At 39.6% G+C, this 22,409-nt stretch overlaps 2 protein-coding genes across 4 annotated transcripts; one reads left to right on the top strand and one right to left on the bottom strand.

Moving 5' to 3' along the window:
- Positions 1 to 1,226: 1,226 nt before the first annotated feature.
- Positions 1,227 to 16,429, top strand: LOC131106310 (transcriptional regulator QRICH1-like). Of its 3 annotated transcripts, none has more exons than XM_058055239.2 (12): positions 1,227 to 1,670; positions 2,203 to 2,486; positions 3,704 to 3,778; positions 5,161 to 5,280; positions 8,491 to 9,822; positions 11,232 to 11,391; positions 11,952 to 12,106; positions 12,184 to 12,298; positions 12,370 to 12,478; positions 15,361 to 15,500; positions 15,583 to 15,664; positions 15,755 to 16,429. In XM_058055239.2, the coding sequence occupies exons 2-12, from the start codon at positions 2,214 to 2,216 to the stop codon at positions 15,936 to 15,938; spliced, it is 2,745 nt and encodes a 914-aa protein (XP_057911222.2). In that variant the 5' UTR covers positions 1,227 to 1,670; positions 2,203 to 2,213; the 3' UTR covers positions 15,939 to 16,429. The 3 variants fall into 3 exon arrangements, with proteins under 3 accessions (XP_057911222.2, XP_057911221.2, XP_057911223.2); XM_058055238.2 differs by having other exon boundaries at positions 15,580 to 15,664; XM_058055240.2 differs by lacking the exon at positions 3,704 to 3,778 and having other exon boundaries at positions 15,580 to 15,664.
- An 824-nt stretch (positions 16,430 to 17,253) lies between these two features.
- On the bottom strand, positions 17,254 to 21,603 carry rpusd4 (RNA pseudouridine synthase D4). Its single transcript, XM_058055241.2, has 6 exons — positions 21,134 to 21,603; positions 20,869 to 21,076; positions 20,687 to 20,780; positions 18,829 to 18,979; positions 18,673 to 18,770; positions 17,254 to 18,603 (listed from the first exon to the last, which is right to left on the bottom strand). The coding sequence occupies exons 1-6, from the start codon at positions 21,546 to 21,548 to the stop codon at positions 18,409 to 18,411; spliced, it is 1,161 nt and encodes a 386-aa protein (XP_057911224.2). The 5' UTR covers positions 21,549 to 21,603; the 3' UTR covers positions 17,254 to 18,408.
- Positions 21,604 to 22,409: the final 806 nt, after the last annotated feature.

The raw sequence follows: 22,409 nt of genomic DNA, 5'->3' as shown, positions 1-22,409 counted from the left end.
TTTAGCCATAATATTTTGACTTTAGTCTGATATAACTTTTCCAGCAAATGAATTTCTGATAATATTATGGCTTTTTAAATTTCAACATTATGGTACTAAACATTTTTAGTACAATATTTCAATGTTATTACCATAAAATTCATTTTTTTGTTGTTGTCTTGTTAAGTTATATTTTTCAAATGTTCTGCGTTCTTCAAATGCAGTTTGGACACCCCTGATATAATAAAAATAGCATAGAATACCTAGATGCATACTTTAAATGAAGTCCTGTTTCTCAAATCACGTTATCAATATGACAATGATTATAAAAATATTGTCCCAGAAAACACACAATATTGACAAACAATCACACCATGCACATGATTACCCACAGCCTCAGCATCACAAACTCTTGCAGAATCCCTTAGCATTTAACCCTTAGCTGCCCAGAGCTCCATGCACGGGGTCTGTGCACAATTCGCATCTATCCCGGTCCACCTTAAGAGCAGCGGAGAGGCCCGTGAAGCGGAGCCGACAGGGGGACGCCCTCGGTCTCACATGCCGGGCTCTTTAAGGGGGACTGGCCCGGTTAGATGCAGTTAAAGGTACACGCCTTCCTCTTCCAGTCAGACGGCCTGGGCGTCATATCACATGTCACTTTAACAAATACCACACTTTTTACTACTTACGGTGACATCTGGGGGGGGGGGGGCAGACACAACATTACAGTATTTGGTTGCAATTTGCAATGTGTGCAATTTAATTACATTAAAGTGTTAAGAATATTCTTCTGTGTGCAAACTAGAATCTGATATCAGATTTTTTGGTAAAATAATAATAATAATAATAGTGATCAGTCGTGATAGTACGCCGTTAAGTGTATGTGTCTGATACAGAGAGTGAGGGGAGGACTTTTAAACATATTTGAGAATCTTTTGGTTAAATATAAGCTGGTAAATATAGCAGACTGTAAAAAAAATAACCCGCACATTCAACTCATAATACATTTTGGTGTGGAATATTTGAATTATGTCAAGTGATATGTCATGAAAACAGTTTGACCAAGTTTTTATTTTCATGCAAATGTTATTTACAGCACATGTATGAGGATCAGTGTCAGCAAAGCACAAGTTAATGACTTAGTTTGAAAATTTTGAGTTTGAATATAATCTGATCTGAGAATTGTTTGTCATGCAACAACTGCGATTAGGAGTGAAAATGTGGTTTTTTTAGCTACCAGGAAGACGGCCATTGTTCGGAGACTGCAGGGCTCGGATCGCCTTGTGTTGTTTTTTCGGGGCCTTTTTCTTCCGTCATTTTATATCATACGGAATAACGCCACCGAAAGGCGCTGGATGTGTGCATACGTATGTGTTATTAGCTGCACGGCTCCTTGTCGCACTTGTGCGTGAATAAATATGCACTACCCGGGAGGTGGAGAACTAGCCTGACACCGAAAAAAGGCGCCTGGAAAAAAGACGCAGACGTCAGAGAGTTGACCTCGCCTGCTAACCAACGCGTGTTGTTAAATTGTTATTGCAAACTATTCGCAGCGTTGTTTTTGCGGGCATTCTATATGGACTGAGCGACGGCGTGGGTGGTATGCTGCTGGTAGCTGTTGGACGATCATCGGCTTTTTACTTTTAAACACCGTGCCTTGGCGCAAAGGAGAGGATTTGCTTTTATTTAAGGTAGCATGACAGGATTCGCGGCGACCTAGCCTAGCTTGCTAATGTTAGCAGCGCAGCTAGCGTCGCGTTGTCTGGTGTCATTGTCCATTGCGGCGCCACACGGGCATATATTGTGGAGTCGTTAGTCATTTATAGTACATAACAACTTGTTGGGTTGCATTAAAGCGCATTTATCCACCGAGTTAACCACATAGTTTTTCAAAACCCAGTTCGGCTAACAGTGCAAAGCTAGCATGCTAACAATTAGCGTGGCCACTGTATGCGCTCACGTTTGTATATCAACTCACGCCAGCGTGTTTGGTTTCTGTGTATAATTTTCAACAAATTATAGCGATTAATTATATATTTTTTATTTTTTCCGTCTGTTTCTGTTGTTAAAATGTGGACTAAGTTCGTAGAAAACAACACCACCACACTAGTTCATACATTGCGCTAACTGTCATTAGCCATTTTTATTTATAAATCATACATATCTATTGCTAATTGCTAATGGTGCCCGTAATATTCTGTCAACCTTTTGACTGCTTCACAGGTCCTGTGACAATGAACGAGCAGGAGGCTGGTGTGGTGTCGTTTGACGAATATGTGCGCCAGAAGGCCAGAACTGTACCCCAGCACAGGATGAAGGAGTTCCTGGAGTCCCTCTCCAAGGGCCCCGAGGTGCTGCAAGAGTTCAGTCAACAGGGAGGGGGGGCCGCAACGACCACCACCACCACTACCACCACCACATCTATGGTGTACCAGGAACAGACCAACAACTGTGTCTACACTGACAGCACTGAGGTGGCAGGCTCCCTCCTGGAGCTGGCTTGTCCGGTAAGAACAACCTTTATTCCATCCAACCACTTTCTATACAGGGTGAGCTGGAAACTCACACAGCACACTTTGGCTAAAGGATCACCAGTTACATAGACCGCTTTCTTCTATTTCACCTGTTTTGGCTTTAAGTTCAGTTTGTGGAATCTGGATAATTGGGTCTGTGACAATAACAAATTTTACCGGCCAATAATCCAACAAATAATTGGCGATAATAACAATATTATAGTCAACATTATTTTCCCCTGTTTTCACATTAATGTTATAATAATATGAGTACACTATCATCAGCATTTCTCAAGCATATTTAAAGGTCCCCTGACATGATTTATTAACTTTGCTTAGACCTGTGAACGGTAAATTAGTGAAAATTACATTTATAAATGGTGCCAACCATGACGAGCTCTCATTTCCGACGCAATCTGAGTGGCTGCTCAGCTACGCAAACATAGCAGTGTACGAGACAGAGGATGTTTACAGTGATTATAGTAAGGATTTGAGTGTTGTGTCAATAGTTTTGGAGGAGAAAAGAAGGGAGAGACATTTGGAGATGAAATAGAGAACTTGCAGAACATGGACTTAAGCCTTAAAATATGGAGATGAAGATTGGTTGCCTTCAAAACACACCCAGGGTACACCCTGGACTGGTCGCCAGCCAATCACAGGGCACATATAGACAAACAACCATTCACACTCACATTCATACCTATGGACAATTTGGAGTTGTCAATTAAGTTAGCATGTTTTTGGAATGTGGGAGGAAACCGGAATACCCGGAGAAAACCCACGCATGCAAGGGGAGAACATGCAAACTCCACACAGAGATGGCCGAGGGTGCAATTGAACCCTGGCCTCCTAGCTGTGAGGTCTGTGCGCTAACGACACAACCCCCGTGCCGCTGTATTTCATATATTATATTTTGTATATTTTGTTGGCGTAAAACTGCTTCAAATGTGTGCTATTCTCTTGTGGAGTTGCATCATCACCTCTTTTTGCCTCATGCAAAAAAAATGTAGAATTAAAAAAAGAAAGAAGACATATATAAATACATCTTTGGTAGCAAATTGGTTAAGCAACATAAAAAAAAAATGTTATCAGTAATAAAGAAAAAAATATTTAGAAAATTTAGTATGGACCATTTTTTTGTGCAGCCTCTATTAAGCAAACAATTGTATTGACTCCATTGTGCTAATTACCGCTTCTGCTGCTTATGACAGGTACAGTTGACCTCAGCAGAGATTTCACCTCAGCTTTCCATGCATTCAGAACCCGAACAACAACTTCAAGTGCAGGTATTATAGTTTAGATACCTGGGCCAGCTTCATTTCAAATATACAAATACTTTCACCTCATATTCAATGTTAATATAGACCAGGGGTCTCAAACTCGATTTACCTGGGCGCCACTGGAGCTAGGGTCTTGGTGAGACTGGGCCGCATCAGGTTTTCCAAAAAAAAAAAACACATTTATTTAAAACAGAAAAATGAATAAACTTTGCTTTGGTTCCGATTTTGTACAAGAAAAGCTCTGATAAAACATTCCACTGTTCTCAAATATCTTACTTTTTGTTTTTCTACACAAAATAAGATGAAAAATAAATAAACAAATCAAGAATAAAGAAAATCAATCAGTAATAAATAAATAAATATAATAATAATAAAACGGCAAATAATAAAAACATAAAAAAACACATATAGTTGGTGGGTAGACAAATTATTTTTTTTCAGATTATAATTAAAGCATTATTAGAGCCCTGTAGACATGACAAAACACGACGATAGTCACATTTATACTCTTTTTATTTACAACATATTGCGCAACTGCAGGGTCTTGAGACACATGCTAACTCGCAAACTAGAGAGCTAGCGACCTAAACGGTAGCCTTCAAGTTATTTCCTTTAAACTTAAATAGCCAAAAACTTACCACTTCCACACGGATAGGGAGGATAACTATTAACAGTTATTTAACCTTTAACATGAACATTAATCAAACGTAATCATTTTTTCTGGGTACATGATACCATACAGCATCCATATCAAACATTAAACTTTTATATCAAGGCGGGGGCCTCAAGCTAGTGTCCTGCGGGCCACATTTGGCCCGCGGGCCGCGTGTTTGAGACCCCTGATATAGACAGTCTTCTTTGAAATACATTTGTCTCATTCAATTCCTCCATCCCAACACTTTAACCCAGGGCTTAAAGTATTCCGGCACCATGCTGGATCTCCAGCGTTTCAATATATTTATGAAAAATAATAATAATCTGCCGGACCCAGACAAACACAAACTCAATGTAGCCATGCTATAGGGCTCTGAATGCAGCTATTGCTAACCCCCTCCCCTCAAACTGCTACTGTCCAATCCTACGATTATGCTGTGTTCAAGACAACCAATGTATATTATAAGCACTGTGCTTATAATATTCATCGGCTCCACCTTTGGGGGGGGGGGGATTTATTTTCTTACTTTAAGCCCTGTTACCCATAATAGATGCCCACACTGCATTGCAGTTATACACCCCTGCAAACTAAACATTACTTTTTTAATTTAGATGTGTGCGCATTAGTAGCTTTGGCAAATGCAGACTTTGTACTACAGCCCTTGTTATGGAGCCTATTAGCAAACGTTTTTATTATGGACCTGTTCATGTTTCATTCTCCTCCTCTGTGGCAGGTTCAGATCCAGGAGCAGCCGGTTCTGCAGATGGCCACGTCCTCTCAACAGGACCTACAGGGACTGTCCACATCTCAACTTGTGCCCCAGGAAGGGCTCACGGAGGAGCAGAAACAGCAGGTTGGTTACCATACCTCTCTGTGGGAGAGGTGGTGGCCCTTTATGATCATTGAACCTCAGCAAAGTATGTAGAGTTTCTGACAAGAGTTGAAGAACCTTCTGTAGTAAACTGACCTTCATACCTACGCCTGTCACGAAATGTAATTTTGCTGCTCGATAATTGTGCTACAAAATATTGTCTATAATATTATTGCAACATTCATGTTAGTCATGAGAGGTGTCATTCACATTCACAGCGACGCTGTGGGCGCATACCATTTTGTTTATATTTGCCAACCAAAATGCCTCAGCAATAGTTGACTGTCAGAATAAGGGGCTGCTGCCCCACCTCCATCAGTACTTTTTTTTTTATCCACCCCAGTTGAGAAAACTGTCCCATGTCGGTGTGAACGCTATAGCCGTTGTTCATTCTGTTTACAACAGAAATATTCTCACACTGCCTGTGGCATTCACCTTAAAGTAGCTTTTGTGTTGTCATTGATGTCCGCATATGCTGGCTAACTGCAGCTAGGATAGCAGCTACCTGGTTGCCCCGCCTCCACAAAGAGGCTGAATGAGACGAGACCCCACTCTCTCCGTTCATTGGACTCCTAGAACCAATGCACCACAGATAGATGCAGAGTGAACGCTCTCTTCAGATCACAACAAAACAGAAGCTGTGAGAGGCTATTCTGACGTCATGCAAGGAAGTGTGAAGGTTATATACATACATACATACATACATACATACATACATACATACATACATACATGTAACCTGGTCTGTTAAATTGTTAATGATGGAAATGGCTTTTGCTTTCAGTAAATATTACTGCCTTATGCTGCATTTTTGGTTCTTAACAACCACTGAAATGCTTTGAAACTCAGTTAAACACAATAATGCAGAAGAATGCATTAGAAGTTTATACATATATATATATATATATATATATATATATATATATATATATATATATATATATAATTTTTTTTTTAATACTGTTATCACACAGAGGTTGGTTCCCTAATGTTCAAATTGTAATCTAAAGGTTAATCTTAAACATTATGACTGTAATTTATGTTGACTAGAAAAATATAATTTGCGTAATAATTTGGACTACATTATATTGTATTGTACTGCTCAGTACATGTATTGTCATACTGTACTGAGCAGAGATGTGTATCGCCACTTTTGTCGGGCCCTGTGGACTCTGTTGTATTTTTTCCAAATTCCGGTTTTTGGAATTCCACTTTTTCCCCCTTTACTTTACCAGCATAGAGTGTGTGCTTTTTGGTAGTGAGTATTGAGTCCATTAATGGGGACCAACTACGCCAGGGGTGGGCAAACTTTTTGACTCTCGGGCCGCATTGATATGACAATGGGGGGGGCAGACTATATATTTTACACGTAACAGTCCACCTGGTATTATTGTATCTGTAAAATTGTCATGCAATCTGCTATTATTATTTATTATTTTATATTTATATTTAAATATTTTAAAATAATAAAATATTATAATATTTCAATAAAATTAAAATATTAATTATTATATTATTATTATGTAAAATATGCAAATATAACAATAATATGTATAATTAATATAATAATTAGCATTAATATAATAATTATAATAATCATAATAGTTCTAATAATAATATAATAATAATAATAATTATTATTATTATTATTATGTGCTTGTGTCCCTTTTTTCAGGAGCACTTTGTAAACAACAGACCATGTCAAAAAACGAAATTGATAAAACCATCAAAAGGTTGGCTCAGGCCATGATGCCAGGTTGTATGTTGAGTTTAAATGAAATACTTTGGAAAGATTGGGCGGGCCGTATTCAAACACTTGGCGGGCCGGATGTGGCCCCCGGGTCGTAGTTTGCCCACCCCTGAACTACGCTCATTTTTTTGACCCTTTGTATTGAGTTGTGGACTCCTATAGAGCAGCTACACACAATAACCATCACAGAAAACCTTTTAGATTTAGCAGAATTTGCACCTATTCCAGCTGTATTGTCTTTAATTTTTGCTTCCCTCCAAAATGGTCCGTTTTAATGAATCCCCCTCTGGTAAAGACCACTCCATTGTGATTGGTCACATGCCCAAAGTGCTTGCTAACTCCGAAGAACCCCACTTTCTAATATAGTGGGTGTAAGACTTAATAAGACTTATACCATGTTAAGACTTAAGATAATGAATCAATAAAGTCTTTGGAGAGCTAATTGCAGCTCACGATCTACGATCAGAGTTTTTAAAAATGTCGGCAGCCGCCGCGGCATCAGGTCGCAGCGAGTGGGGGGGGAGAAGAAAATATTTGACGTCAAACTGACGTGCGTCAAACTGTAATGCCCATGTTGGCGATTAAGGAAGATGTAGTCACTGATGCAGTTCCAATTGCGTTATTAATGTAAGATATTTTTTATGACACCCGTATTTTGTCTTCACAATTAGAAAAGATGTGTCAAACAGAGCTCTTATTTTGAAGGTGGAAGTGGCGTGTGTGTTGACATTGTGTTGACATTTAAGACGAGCTGGCTGCAAGAATAAACATAAGTTGTCGTTTTTCCACTAAGATTCTTGCATGACATCATCGGCATTGTAAAACACTGGCTTACATTAAAGCGGTAAAACGCAACACAATGAAAAGACACTCGCACATTTGTGCACACACACACAGGCGCACCAGCATGCTCTGCTAAACTAAATTAACCCAACTTGCTGCCATTCACGCTCCGTAAGAGGAGTTTTTCTGCCAACTTTCGCCAGTGTTTCAGGTCACGAATCTTGGCATGTTGGTTCGGAATGGGGCTGGTTGGGTGGTCCGGCAGGGAAATTCCATGATTCGTAGAAATCATAGGGCCCTACTTCCTGTTACACTGCGTATTTATCTTCAACAAAGAATGGGTTTGAGTGAGGAAGGACAAAATAAGCAGGCGAAAGCGTAACACTTCCACATGGAATAAATGGCCATGGTGAATCATGAATCAGCGCTTTATTAATTAATGCATCCTCATCCTTCAATTATTAATGAATCCACTTTTAAAAAACTGTGATGGAGTGAGAGAGTGATATTCAAACGAGCGAAGGATGACTGCAGGAAGGACGGCAGGGAGCGTCAGGCGTCTATTTGGTAAACAAATGCAGTGAGGTCCAGCTTTACATATTCAAGCTTGTGTGGCGCCCTGCAGCTGGGTCCTCATCAAACCTAATGTGTTTTGACAGATTCAGGCACAGCTGGTAGCAGCTGTTGGCGGAGAGCAACAGATTCAGTTGGCAAGTGGGCACCAAATCCAGCTGCAAGGTACACAGCAGATCCAACTAGCAGACGGCCAGCATATTCAGCTCGAGGCTGGCCAACAGATCCAGCTGCAAGACGGGCAGCAGATCCAGCTGCCTGGCGGCCAACACATTCAGCTTCAGGGCGGACAACAGATCCAGCTACAAGACGGGCAGCAGATCCAGCAGATCCAGATACAAGACGGACAGCAGATCCAGCAGATCCAGATACAAGACGGCCAGCAAATCCAGCTTCAAGACGGACAGCAGATCCAGCAGATCCAGATACAAGACGGACAACAAATCCAGCTACAAGACGGGCAACAGATCCAGCAAATCCAGCTGCAAGACGGACAGCAGATCCAGCAGATTCAGATACAAGACGGACAACAAATCCAGCTGCAAGACGGACAGCAGATCCAGCAGATCCAGATACAAGACGGACAGCAGATCCAGCAGATCCGAATACAGGACGGACAGCAGATCCAGCTACAGGATGGACAGCAGATCCAACAAATTCAGCTCCAGGGTGGTCAACACATTCAGCTCCCGGGTGGACAACAGATCCAATTACAAGATGGACAACAGATTCAACTAATGGGAGGACAGCAGATTCAGCTACAAGGAGGACAGCAGATTCAGCTACAAGACGGACAACAGATCCATATCCAAACCATAGAGGCCATATCTCCTTCCCAGCAACAGAACTCTCCCAGGGAGACGGACCGACGGCCCAATAGTGTCTCCTCTGTCCTCCCACCCGTCAAGAAGCGTAAGGTAGACACTCCTTTGACGGTGTCCTACGCCGTCCCGCAGGGGCAGCAAGTGGCCACGGTCATTGCCATCCCTCAAGGGCAGCAGCAAAGCTACGTGTCCCTGCGGCCCGATTTGCTCACCGTCGACAGCACTCAGCTGTACGGCGCCACGGGGACGATCACAGGCCCCACGGGGGAGACGTGGACCATCCCCGTGTACTCCACCGCTCAGCAGCAGGGCGTGACGCACATCGCCATACCGCAGGAAACGTACAACACGGTGCAAATTGCTGCCAACGGCAAGCCCGGCTCCTCGGTCAGGTCTGCGGCCGGGTCGAGCGCGACGCAGGAGGAAATAGTACAGACGCTGTTTCCTGCACAGTTTATGAACGGGAACATTCACATCCCAGTAGCCGTACAAACCGTAGGAGGAACCTACAATACTACACAGTCGGTACACATATGGGACCCCAATCAGCAACAGAGCCAAGAAGATGGACAGGAACAACAGCTTCAGCTTCAGGTTAGACCGCTTGCCCTCATCCCAAAACACTTCATAAGTACACCTAAAATATAACATTAAATGCACTGCATAAGTAGGATAAACATAAGAAGTATGTAGTATAGTTATATACCATTGCAAAGTACAGCCATTAAAAGTTCTCTGACTGGGTCAAAACCTAATCCACATCAGGCGGCTGACATTGCGCAACCTATAGGACACAGGTGTGCAACTTTGATGTAGCTCAGGGGTCTCAAACTCAATTGACTTGGGGGCCACTGGAGCTCGGGTCTGGGTGAGACTGGGCCGCATCAGGTTTAAAACAAAACAAAACAAAAATGCATTTATTAAAAACAATAAAATTAAAAAAAACTTCGCTTTGGTTCCAATTTTCTACAAGAAAAGCTCTGATAAAACATTCCATTGTTCTCAAATATTATCTTATCTAATTTTTATTTTTCTACCCAAAATAAGATGAAAAAAAATAAACAAATCAAGAATAAAGAAAATCAATCAATCAGTAATAAATAAATATAATAATAATAATAATAATAATAAAACGGCAAATGATAAAAACTTAAGAAACCACATATAGTTGGTGGGTAGACAAATGATTTTTTTCAGATTAAAATAAACAAAGCATTATTAGAGCCCTGTAGACATGACAAAACACGACTATAGTCACATTTATACTCTTTATTTACAACATATTGCGCAATTGCAGGGTCTTGAGACACATGCTAACTCGCAAACTAGACAGCTAGCGACCTAAACGGTAGCCTTCAAGTTATTTCCTTTCAACTTAAATCGCCAAAAACTTACCACTTCCACACGGATAGGGAGGATAACTATTAACAGTTATTTAACCTTTAACATGAACATTAATCAAACGTAATAATTTTTTCTGGGTACATGATACCATACAGCATCCATATCAAACATGCGCGGGCCGCACTAACATTAAACTTTTATATAGGCGGGGGCCTCAAACTAGTGTCCTGCGGGCCACAATTGGCCCGCGGGCCGCGTGTTTGAGACCCCTGATGTAGCTCTTGTATTGGTTCCTATTATGATTACGTCCCTCATGTTGCACATTGAGTGATATTGAGACATCTGATGGGTTGGATTTTTTATGGATTTCATATTCAACAAATAGAGATTTACACACGCACACCCCCAAGTGAGTCAGAGCTTTTCTCGGGACGCTCACACACCTAAAAAAAAAAAAAACAGGAACAGGAAGATGATGGTGATCAGTGAAGCAGAATCATCAAGCTGTTAAATTTTTTTTTTCACAAATATTTAAAACAATTTTGTCGTTTATATACATGATACAGTCGGGTCAATGCGGTTGTGGCTGCATGACATGCTGGTGGAAAGTAAGGTAAAATAATTGTCATACGTCTTAAAACTATGTTTGTGTGGTGCAGGCACAAGGAGAGACGGAGGGCAACGCCGAACCCTCCACAGAAATCCTGGTTCCGGTTTCTTTGAAGCCGGAAGAAGGCCTGGAGGTGTGGCGCCTTTGGGTAAAGCGGAAAAATGCCGAGCTAATCAAGCAGGACAAGACAAAGCTGGCACCCATCGGACGTAAGGAATGGAATGGAATGGGCCTTTATTGTCATTATACAAGATTGGAGAGCTTCTCCTTTCAAGTGCAGTAGTCAAGTTAAAAAAAAAAAAAAAGTAGAGTAAAGACAATTTAACAAGATATTGCACAGGAGCCGATATATTAATTTTAGTGCAATAATAAATGGGTCTTAGTGCAAATAATGACTGGTATACATATGAGTAAAAGTCACATATAAGTATTGTAGTGGGTTGTTAAACAAATTAATACGTTTGAGGTAGTAACAGAGGCAGTGATGGAAATATTACACATTTGCATTATGCTAATGACCCGGCACGTTGTACGTCTGAGTGGGCTTATAGTCATTTTCGGGTTTCCCCTGCCATTATATTATGATTTTATTCATCCTTTTATTGTCACACATTTTCCTGACATGGCGCTGACCAACATCACTAGTAAATCCTCCCCGCCTTTTCCAAGGGTGTCGGGATAGGGAAAAAACTTGGATAAGAATGCTGGAAAAAGCTGATTTCTGTGTGTGTGTGTGTGTGTGTGTGTGTGTGTGTGTGTGTGTGTCCAGGTCGCCAACCGCTTCGTTTTCAAGAAGACTTGATCTCCAGTGCGGTGGCCGAGCTGAACTTGGGTCTTTCCCTAATGACACAGGAGGCCCGAGGAACAGAGGATGAGGAATTTGCTCCGGATGTTCTCTATTACGTATTCTTATGTATACAAAAGGTTGGTCACCATTGTGATCAAGAGTGAATGCATATTATATGCATCTTAAGTTCTGTTTTTTTTGTTTTTTTTAATAGTATCTCTTTGAAAACGGACGTGTGGACGATATTTTCTGCGATGCATACTACACTCGTTTCTGTGAGAGCTTACATAAAATCCTGACCGGATGGAAGCCGAGTGTGCATCATCTAGGTAAGAAGCTCTTATTTGCTCGCTATCCACTTCGGATGTGAGAAGGTCATGACTGTTTGTCCTCTCGCAAGGTTACATCATTCCCAGTCATGTGACAGAGGAGATGCTGTGGGAGTGTAAACAGCTTGGTGCACACTCACCGGGCACCTTGCTAACAACTCTAATGTACTTCAACACAAAGTAAGTTTCCGCTATAACAATTTCACTTTCTCTATTTCATCAAATTGTGGCCTCCTCTCCAATAAATACCATCTTGGTGCTTTTCTTCACTTGAATACATGAACGCTACACCTCCTTATTTTCCCAGAGGGGCTATAGTTACTTTTACTATGACTCCCATCATGTCACATGTGACTTTCCGCAAAGTAGGATTTAATGTTAATAATAATAATGATAATAGTCTTTTCAGAGTACACAAAGACGATTTACAGTGAAGAAAAATAGAGTTTAGGGAAAAACAGAGTAAACGATGCATTAAAATACATTCATTTAGAGCTAAAAACAAGGCTAAAAGCGGGGCACGGCAGTCAGGTATAAAAAGGTAGACATTAAAAACTGATTTAAACAGGTGGATTTTTAGTTATTTTTTGAAGGTGGGAAGGTCAGGGCAAGCACAAAACAATTAGAAAGAAACAAAATCAATGCCCAGTTTCACCTGTTTTAAAATATTTAATATGCTCCAGTGATTGCAGATCACGCAGTAGCCATGAACTTATAACATCTTTTTAACATCTTTCCATTTCATATTATTACATTAAAGCTGATTTTTCCAGTTTTGCTGGAACGTTATTTATGTTTTTAAAAAGGTTATTTTTTATTTTTATTGAAATATGAAATTATATTTTAATAGCTTAAAAAATGGACAGCGAAAATAGAAACATCAGCCTTCATTTTACGAGCTTGATTCTAAAATTATATTTGTTTGTATGTTTTTAAAAACGTTATTTTTAGGGTATTTTTTATTTTTATTGAAATATGAAATTATATTTTAATAACTTAACAAATGAACAGCGAAAATAGAAACATCAGCTTTCATTTTACGAGATTGATTCTAAAATTTGTTTGTATGTTTTTAAAAAGGTTTTTTATTTTTATTTAAATATGAAATTATATTTTAATAACTTTAAAAAAATGGACAGCAATATAGAAACATCAGCTTTCATTTTACGAGATTGATTCTAAAATTATATTTGTATGTTTTTAAAAAGGTTATTTTTAGGTTGTTTTTTTAAATTGAAATATTAAATTATATTTTAATAACTTAAAAAACTGCGAAAATAGAAACATCAGCTTTAATTTTACAAGATCTATTCTAAAATTATATTTTTAGAATGTGCCACAGGCCAATAAAAAACAACCCATAGGTTGTGGTCATGATACAGTAGAATGACTGTCAAAACCTGTGATGATAGCCATAGAACATGTTGTGTAATGACATAGGAACACAATACACACATCTTTGTCCGGGCTACTGTCTATAATATGACTAAAGTTAATTTATGTGTGTCTTTTTTTTTTGGTTCTGTGATGTGTTACAACTGAAGACATACACTAAAACTTGTGATGATAACCCTAGAACTAAAATATGTAACTTATTGCAATTTGGAACACGGCACTTTTTTTTTCTCCCAAACAAACACAGACCCGTGCGTGTCATGCCCTCACAGAAAAATGGAAGTATAATGATAACCATACAACAGGAAGTTGAGCTTATTGTGACAGAGGATGCTTCCCAGTAAAATATGACAACAGAATGTGTCAACATCAATCAGAAGAGAAAGAGTACCTAGGTCCTAATGTGAAGAGACTCGCCTCCCAGATACACGCAATAAACTCGCAATAAATGCCTATTCTGGTAATCAGGACTGGTCCCTGTCTCCCCGAACAATTACTGACACCAAGTGGTCAATGTAGAATACTACATTCTCAATTAGAATGCTGCTTCTGCTTTATATTTGTGTTTAAGTTCATTTGGCCATTTTAATGCTTAATTTAGGCCAAGAATAAGTAGAATCCCTAATAGATGCCTGGCACTCTCTTCAGTTGGGTAATTAAATATAAGGAGGCATGATAGGATCTTGATCTGGATCGACCGATATGTTTTTTTTGGGGCCGATGCCGATACCGATTTTGCTTGGGCCGATATTTGTGTCCGATACTGCTTTTTAATCCCTCAATTTACATGAAAAAATGACGATGATAACAAATATACCAGGTATCATGTTTAAACGGCGACTATATGTGTTGCGGGGTCCTCTGCGGGGATGCCTGACTGTAAATCATGCGGTGGAAAAATACATCGGCAAACCCACGCGCGTATCGGCTGATACCGATACAAGGAAAAAACGCAAATATCGTCCCGCCGATGTATCGGTTGATCCATAATCTTGATGGTGGTACAAAAAAAAATAATAATAATACAGTAAAGTCTCGTTATATTATATATTCTCGGGAGTCGGAAAAAATACCGATATAACCGGACTATCCATATATCCGATCCTGCGCCGAACTGCATTAAAAGTGGGCGGATCTTTGATATGGCATGTAATTTTCTCCTTGAGTTCATGGATTGCGTATCTAGCATGCTTTTGTACTACAATAAATTTTGTACTACAGTAAATAAAAATAAACTTACGCTGTAGTGATTACCGGTTACCGGGACATAATTCACCCCGGAACTATCGATAGGGAAGGTGTTGCCACCCGGAGGGGTAGGCGCGAGGGACGGGTGTTTTCCGCTGTGTGTGCTGCGCTCTGGTGGTGGAAGTGTGAAAAATAAAGTTGACTGGAAGCAGCCGTTGGCCGTGTTCTTTTTTGGTATTGAAATCCTTAAGCAAAGATTGATTTAAGCTGCTTTTGTATCGATATAAGCAGACCAAATTGGCTGGCGGGAGATGAAAAGGGCATCGTAGTAACCGGATTATCATAATAACCGGGTATCGTACTAACGGAGCTAATTATATCATAAAAGACTAGAAATTTGCCGGGAAATGAAAATAGTATCGTAATAAGTAGTAATTCGTTTTAACCGATACTTTACTGTAATAATGCTTGGTCCACAGGTGTTTTCGTCTGCTGACGGCCGAGCAGCACCTGAGAGTGGCCTTCTCCAAGGTGTTAAGACACACCAGGAAGAACCCAACACACAACAAGGACAAAGCAACCACCATCCGCCTTCTGAAAGGCCAAAGTTCCCATAAAGGTGTTTTGACCTCACGTCACCTGTCACTTAGACCGGGACCTGTCACCGCGTTGCTAACCGATGTGTGCTTTCCCCCCAGAAGACTTGTACGACGAGCAGGTGGAAGATCTTGAGAATCCTCTCCGTTGTCCCATCAAACTCTATGACTTTTATCTCTTCAAATGGTGAGTCACATGTCCAAAATATTATCGTACGCATTTCCCTTCCAGATGTAACTTTTTCCCATTTTCCGCGCCGCCACCCCTAATTCACAGCCCCCAAAGCGTCAAAGGCCGCAACGACACGTACTACATGACTCCGGAGCCGGTCGTGGCGCCAAACAGTCCCATGTGGTACTCCTCTCAGCCCCTCTCCATACAGCAGCTGGAGCAAATGCTGGTGCGCATCTTGGTGGTGCGCGAGATCCAGGAGATCATCGGCGCCGCTTCCGAGAGCTAAAATGGAGCGAGTGAGGACTGACTGACTCCGAGCGAAAGGAAGATTGTAATTCCGTCACTGATTGCTGACCCCGCGGTCCTAAACACCACCCCGCACCCTGCGATAAACTTGCTGACGCAACAATCACATGGAAGCGCTAACGAACGAACGAACGAACGAATGAACGAACGAGCGGGTAAGTGATTCAAGTCAGTTAGCGACCCAGGACTGTGATGTCTTTTCAAGGTGAGGATATTTAACCGTTTACTCTTCTTTAACCTCTTTTTTTTGTTTTGTTTATCATCTCAACCGTCTTGCAGGGACCACTGCTCACCTTTTTTTGTATTCTGTGTTGATATGTATAAAGACGACTCGGTGCCTGTTTTCAAAGTGTTTGATATCTTCAGTTGTCTCAAGGCGAAATGCTCTAATGGAGTCCGTTCAGGAGACTGAAAACCTTTTTTCCTCAGGTCTAAGGCTGTGATTGAGACTCATAAAGGCATTTTTCAACATCTTTGTGTACACATTATTCAGTATTCATTAGGGATGTCACAAGAAAAGAAAAAAAACGGTCTCACGGTAACAAATTAGTCGTATATTCCTCATCCTCATCATTCCTTTGTCCCAACAGTTAACACTCACTGAGATGTTGGGTCGGCAAAGTAAATGCAAACAAAACAAAAACCAAAATTATGTGTGTTCATTTGCAGCATTTCAAGAAATGCTGCATACGTTACAGTATTGCGCATGAAAAAACACATAACAATTACACAACTTGACAATGGTGAAAGATGCCAAAAAAATAATTATTACGCTATATTTTTACTGTTACTATTTCAAGAAATGCTGCCAATGTTTGACAGCAGGTATTGCCTGACAGAAAGCCAATGCCAAGTCCACGACTTTACTGAGTGAACAATTACATTTTTAAGAAAATATTGCATTATCATGACACATGCTGTATTACCATAACGGTGGTTAATTTGGTCTCCGGAAATGTTGACAATATTCTAGACTAGCGTCAATGTGTGGCACAATAAACCTTTCAAAATGCACCTGCATTGGTTTGTCATGCAGTTAATTACGTGTGTTTGTTCAGCCATATTTGTATAAGGGCTGTCAAAAATAGTGCTTAAACCGTGAGAACTCATTTACATATATAATTAGGGTACATTTTTGGCGTAATTAACCCATGTGCAAGTGTCAAGCCACCTCTGTTATGACAGCACACAGATACATTTATTTTTTATTTATGTTTGCCACAAACGTTTCAGATAAAACAAATTTACATTTTAATGACAACGCAAAATGTAGTTTTTAAATAATTTTTTTTTTTATTATTAAGAGAGAAAAACAAAAACGCTACTCCCCGTTAAAACGGATGTTGTATATCAAGTGTAATAGGGTTACGTAGCCATTTCGAAATCTTTGGGACTCCAACCGACCACAGCAAGAGCCATTATCCACAAATGGCCAAAACATGGAACAATGGTGAATCTTTCCACAAGTCGCCGGCCAACCAAAATGACTCCCAAAAGCGCAGCAACGACTCATCGAAGAGGTCGCAAAAGACCCCGCAACAACATCCAAAGAACTGCAGGCCTCAGTTAGTCAGTGTTGACAAACAAACAAATCTAGGAACTGGACCTTTAAAAGCAACCATACATTTATATTCATTTATTTAGAAAAAAATGGCACTATAGCATCTACATCCCATTTAAACCAGGGGTCTCAAACTCAATTGACTTGGGGGCCACTGGAGCTAGGGTCTGGGTGAGACTGGGCCTCATCAGGTTTTCCAAAAAAAGCATTTATTAAAAACAAAAAAAATTTTAAATACTTTGCTTTGGTTCCAATTTTCTACAAGAAAAGCTCTGATAAAACATTCCACTGTTCTCAAATATCTTTTTATTTTTCTACACAAAATAAGATGAAAAATAAACAAATCAAGAATAAAGAAAATCAATCAATTAGTAATAAATATAATAATAATAAAAACTTAAGAAAGCACATATAGTTGGTGGGTAGACAAATGATTTTTTTCAGATTAAAATGAACAAAGCATTATTAGAGCCCTGTAGACATGACAAAACACGACTATAGTCACATTTATACTCTTTTTATTTACAACATATTGCGCAACTGCAGGGTCTTGAGACACATGCTAACTCGCAAACTGGAGAGCTAGCAACCTAAACGGTAGCCTTCAAGTTATTTCCTTTCAACTTAAATCGCCAAAAACTTACCACTTCCACACGGATAGGGAGGATAACTATTAACAGTTATTTAACCTTTAACATGAACATGAATCAAACGTAATAATTTTTTCTGGGTACATGATACCATACAGCATCCATATCAAACATTAAACTTTCATATCAAGGCGGGGGGCTCAAACCAGTGTCCTGCGGGCCACATTTGGCCCGCATGTTTGAGACCCCTGATTTAAACAGTCATACATACTCATCTCGTCAAAATAGCAAAAAGATAGTTATTTGTCATCCTTGTCATTAGGAAATGTTAAGTTCAGTTGACTGAGTGTTTGTTTGAAAAATTTAGGCAGCGGACATGACACCGTGACATCGGGTCCCGGCACGGTCAGCTGTCGAGCGTGCAAGTGGAGCGGCACGTGGCGGACCTTGCTCTGTTCAAGACCCAGCTTCCCCAGCACACGTTCCGGTAGTTTCTGCAGCAGGGATATATATATACGTAGTTAATGTTTATGTATTATTACGTGGGTGAAATGGTTTCCTACCTGTGGTGCCAGTTTGCTCCAGTGCGAGTACTTGTGGTCACCCAAAATGGGGCATGCCAGCGCAAACGCCATATGTACCCTCATCTGGTGCTTCACACCTGTGAGAAGAAGACATGTAGTAACATCTCGGTACTAGGGCAGTATCGAAGGTCATACCAGTAAGTGCTTGGAGCTCCACAAGGCTGCAGCCACTTCTGCTGTCCAGGACTCGGTACTTTGTGACGGCAGGAAGGGCTTGGCGATGGGCTCGAATTTTCGTGACGCCACTGCCTTCTTCATTCATTCTGTAGACCGGGCTTAAAGCCATCTGAAACAGAACGGAAAACTACTAAGAAAATGAAAGGCTGACACTTTAATATTTTGTAAAAAAAAATTAAAAATGGACGTCAGCTCAGGAAATTCGGTTTTTGATGCACATTTTTACCATTTCTTTCCATATATTTTCTTTTCTTTAACTTTTTTCTTAAATAATGTTCTTCTCTGAATTATGACTATTCTTCCATCCATCTTCTATGCTTATTGTGACTTTATTCCCACATTTTTAACTTTATTTTGACTTTATTCCCATAATATAACATTTCCCCCAACCTCAATTTAAAAAAAATTACCATTTTATTTTGTATTATGACTTTTTAAAAAGATTTTTTCTGTAATATTTAGACTCTGTGCAACCTAAATGACATTTTCCTCATAATTTTTTTCAAAATGTGTTGTTGTCTTTTTTTGTCATATGAATTTAGGGTGTCAGCATAAAAATGCCCCCCCATTCATTCCACCGTCAGTCTGGGATGATATCGGTTTTCGGTAAAAAGCCAATATCAGACATGCGTTAAAATACTTTTCTATATTCTTTTCTCAAAACAACTTTTTCCTCAACAGATGATTATTTTTTCTCGTGAAATTGCTGCTTTTTTCCTTCCATCCATCGTCTATGCTTATTGTGACTTTATTCCCACATTTTTAACTTTATTTTTACTTTATTCCCATAATATAACATTTCCCCCCAACCTCAATTAAAAAAAAATACCATTTTATTTTGTATTAAGACTTTTTTTTAAAATAACTTTTCTGTAATATTTAAACTCTGTGCAACCAAAATGATATTTTCCTCATAATTTTATGAATTTATTCTCATCAAATTGCTACTTTTTCCTCTTAAAACTTTATTCTAATGATTTTTTTTTCAAAATGTGTTGTCTTTTTTGTCATAATATGAATTTAGGGTATTAGCATAAAAATGTGTGTTCATTCCACCATCATTCTCAGATGATATCGGCATATCTGTTTTCGGTAAAAAGCCAATATCAGACATGCATTCAAATACTTTTCTATATTATTTTCTCAAAACAACTTTTTCCTCAACAGATGATTATTTTTTTCTCGTGAAATTGCTACTTTTTTCCTTCCATCCATCGTCTATGCTTATTGTGACTTTATTCCCACATTTTAAACTTTATTTTGACTTTATTCCCATAATATAACATTTTCCCCAACATCAATTTTAAAAAATTTACCATTTTATTTTGTATTACTTTTTAAAAAATAACTTTTCTGTAATATTTAAACTCTGTGCAACCAAAATGACATTTTCCTCATAATTTTATGAATTTATTCTCGTAAAAAAATGCTACTTTTTCCTCTTAAAACTGAATTATTTTTTTTTTAAATGTGTTGTCTTTTTTTGTCAGAATATGAATTTAGGGTATCAGCATAAAAATGTGTTATTTTAAAAAAATGCACAACGCATGTTTTCATTCCACCATCATTCTCGGATGATATCGGCATATCGTTAAAATACTTTTCTATATTCTTTTCTCAAAACAACTTTTTCCTCAAGATTATTTTTTTTCTCGTGAAATTGCTACTTTTTTCTTGTAATAATATTCTTGTAAAAATGACAGCTGTTTTTTTCCATTTAATTTTAAAAATTGTCCATCTATTTAAATTTTCTTGTCATTTATTTCTAGCAATTCTAACTTTATTCCCATTTTTATTATTTCTTGCACCATCCTGCCTTGAAATGAGGTTGGGAACCAGTGACTTCTCTCTCAATGATGGGAATGTCGATCATTCCCTCAGATGGCACTGGCACGCCCACCGTGACGACCCTGTGGAGAAACGATGGATGTCATTTGTCCGATATGAAGAAATTAATAATTTGAGAATGAACAAAGTAGTTCTCCGAATGAAACTCACCAATATTTTCTCTGTACTTGATTATTTCTGTGGAGTTCTTGTATGTGCTGAACTGCTGCTTCACTCCTCGCCAGGAGAAGAACACCGGTCATCTCCTTCTCCAGTCCCAGACATGGAAGCAGCTGAGAGTCAGACCTGACCTTCATCCCGTCCATCATTTTGGACAAAACAGGAAGCACAGAGGAGATAGATGTATCCCTGCCGGAATCTGACAACAGATTAACATCTTAATGTCACTTTAAAAGTGAAAGTGAAGTTTGGTTACCTCTGACAGGAACATCGTAGGGTTTGTTGACAAGGACCAAGTCCTTGTCCTGATACAGTACGCTTCTGCTGAGGTGCTTCGCCAGGACGTTGGGATGAACATTCTGAAGCTGCAGACTGAACCTTTTCAAGTCCAACACCTTCTTCTGCATGCCGGACACCGGAGCTTCAGCCGCCTGGGAATTGGACTTTTCCTGCTGGAGCTTTCGAGCCAGATCTATAGCTCGAACACCACGCTTCTCCCCTTTATCCGAGGATGGGGCTTGCTTTGCAGCGACAGTAGCCTGACCCCGGCTGAGACGCGGTGCCGCTGCCGAACACCGGCGACAATTTGTCCGTGTTTTTACGAGCGATATGTGGGCGTTCAAACCGGAGCTCCGGTTGACCGCCGCTAAAATTGTTCTCCATCTGTTCATTGTGTCACTTTAAAACGCGCAGGAAGTAAAGTAAACAACCTTAGCACGGGACACGTGCTAGCATGGCATTTAGCTACTTCCGGGTCATTCCTTCCAGAATAAATGTTTATTTTGTCGTAAAGTGATTAAAACAGTCGTAACATCGCCTTGTGCGATATTTTATATTTTTTACTCGGAAATTACTAGTACATTCGAAAAAGAAAGACAGAAGCCATAACTGCTCTTTTAAGTGAACACTAAAATACGGTATAGATAATCTATCCAATAATATCCAGACATAGCCTGCCGAACACCGGCGATAATTTGTCCGTGTTTTTACGAGCGATATGTGGGCGTTCAAACCGGAGCTCCGGTTGACCGCCACTAAAATTGTTCTCCATCTGTTCATTGTGTCACTTTAAACCGCGCAGGAAGTAAAGTAAACAACCTTAGCACGGGACACGTGCTAGCATGGCATTTAGCTACTTCCGGGTCATTCCTTCCAGAATAAGTGTTTATTTTGTCGTAAAGTGATTAAAACAGTCGTAACATCGCCTTGTGCGATATCTTATATTTTTTTTACTCGGAAATTACTAGTACATTCGAAAAAGAAAGACAGAAGCCATAACTGCTCTTTTAATTGAACACTAAAATACGCTATAGATAATCTATCCAATAATATCCAGACATAGCCTGCCGAACATCAGCGATAATTTGTCCGTGTTTTTACGAGAGATATGTGGGCTTTCAAACCGGAGCTCAAGTTGACTGCCACTAAAATTGTTCTCCATCTGTTCATTGTGTCACTTTAAACCGCGCAGGAAGTAAAGTAAACAACTTTAATATGGGACACATGCTAGCATGGCATTTAGCTACTTCCGG

The sequence above is a fragment of the Doryrhamphus excisus genome, linkage group LG18, assembly GCF_037039965.1.
Source record: "Doryrhamphus excisus strain RoL-2023G ecotype Guam linkage group LG18, RoL_Dexc_Guam_v1.1, whole genome shotgun sequence".
In the NCBI taxonomy this organism is placed as follows: Eukaryota; Metazoa; Chordata; class Actinopteri; order Syngnathiformes; family Syngnathidae; genus Doryrhamphus; species Doryrhamphus excisus.
The sequence above is the reverse complement of the archived record's forward strand: the minus strand, read 5'-3'. Positions and strand labels throughout refer to the sequence as shown.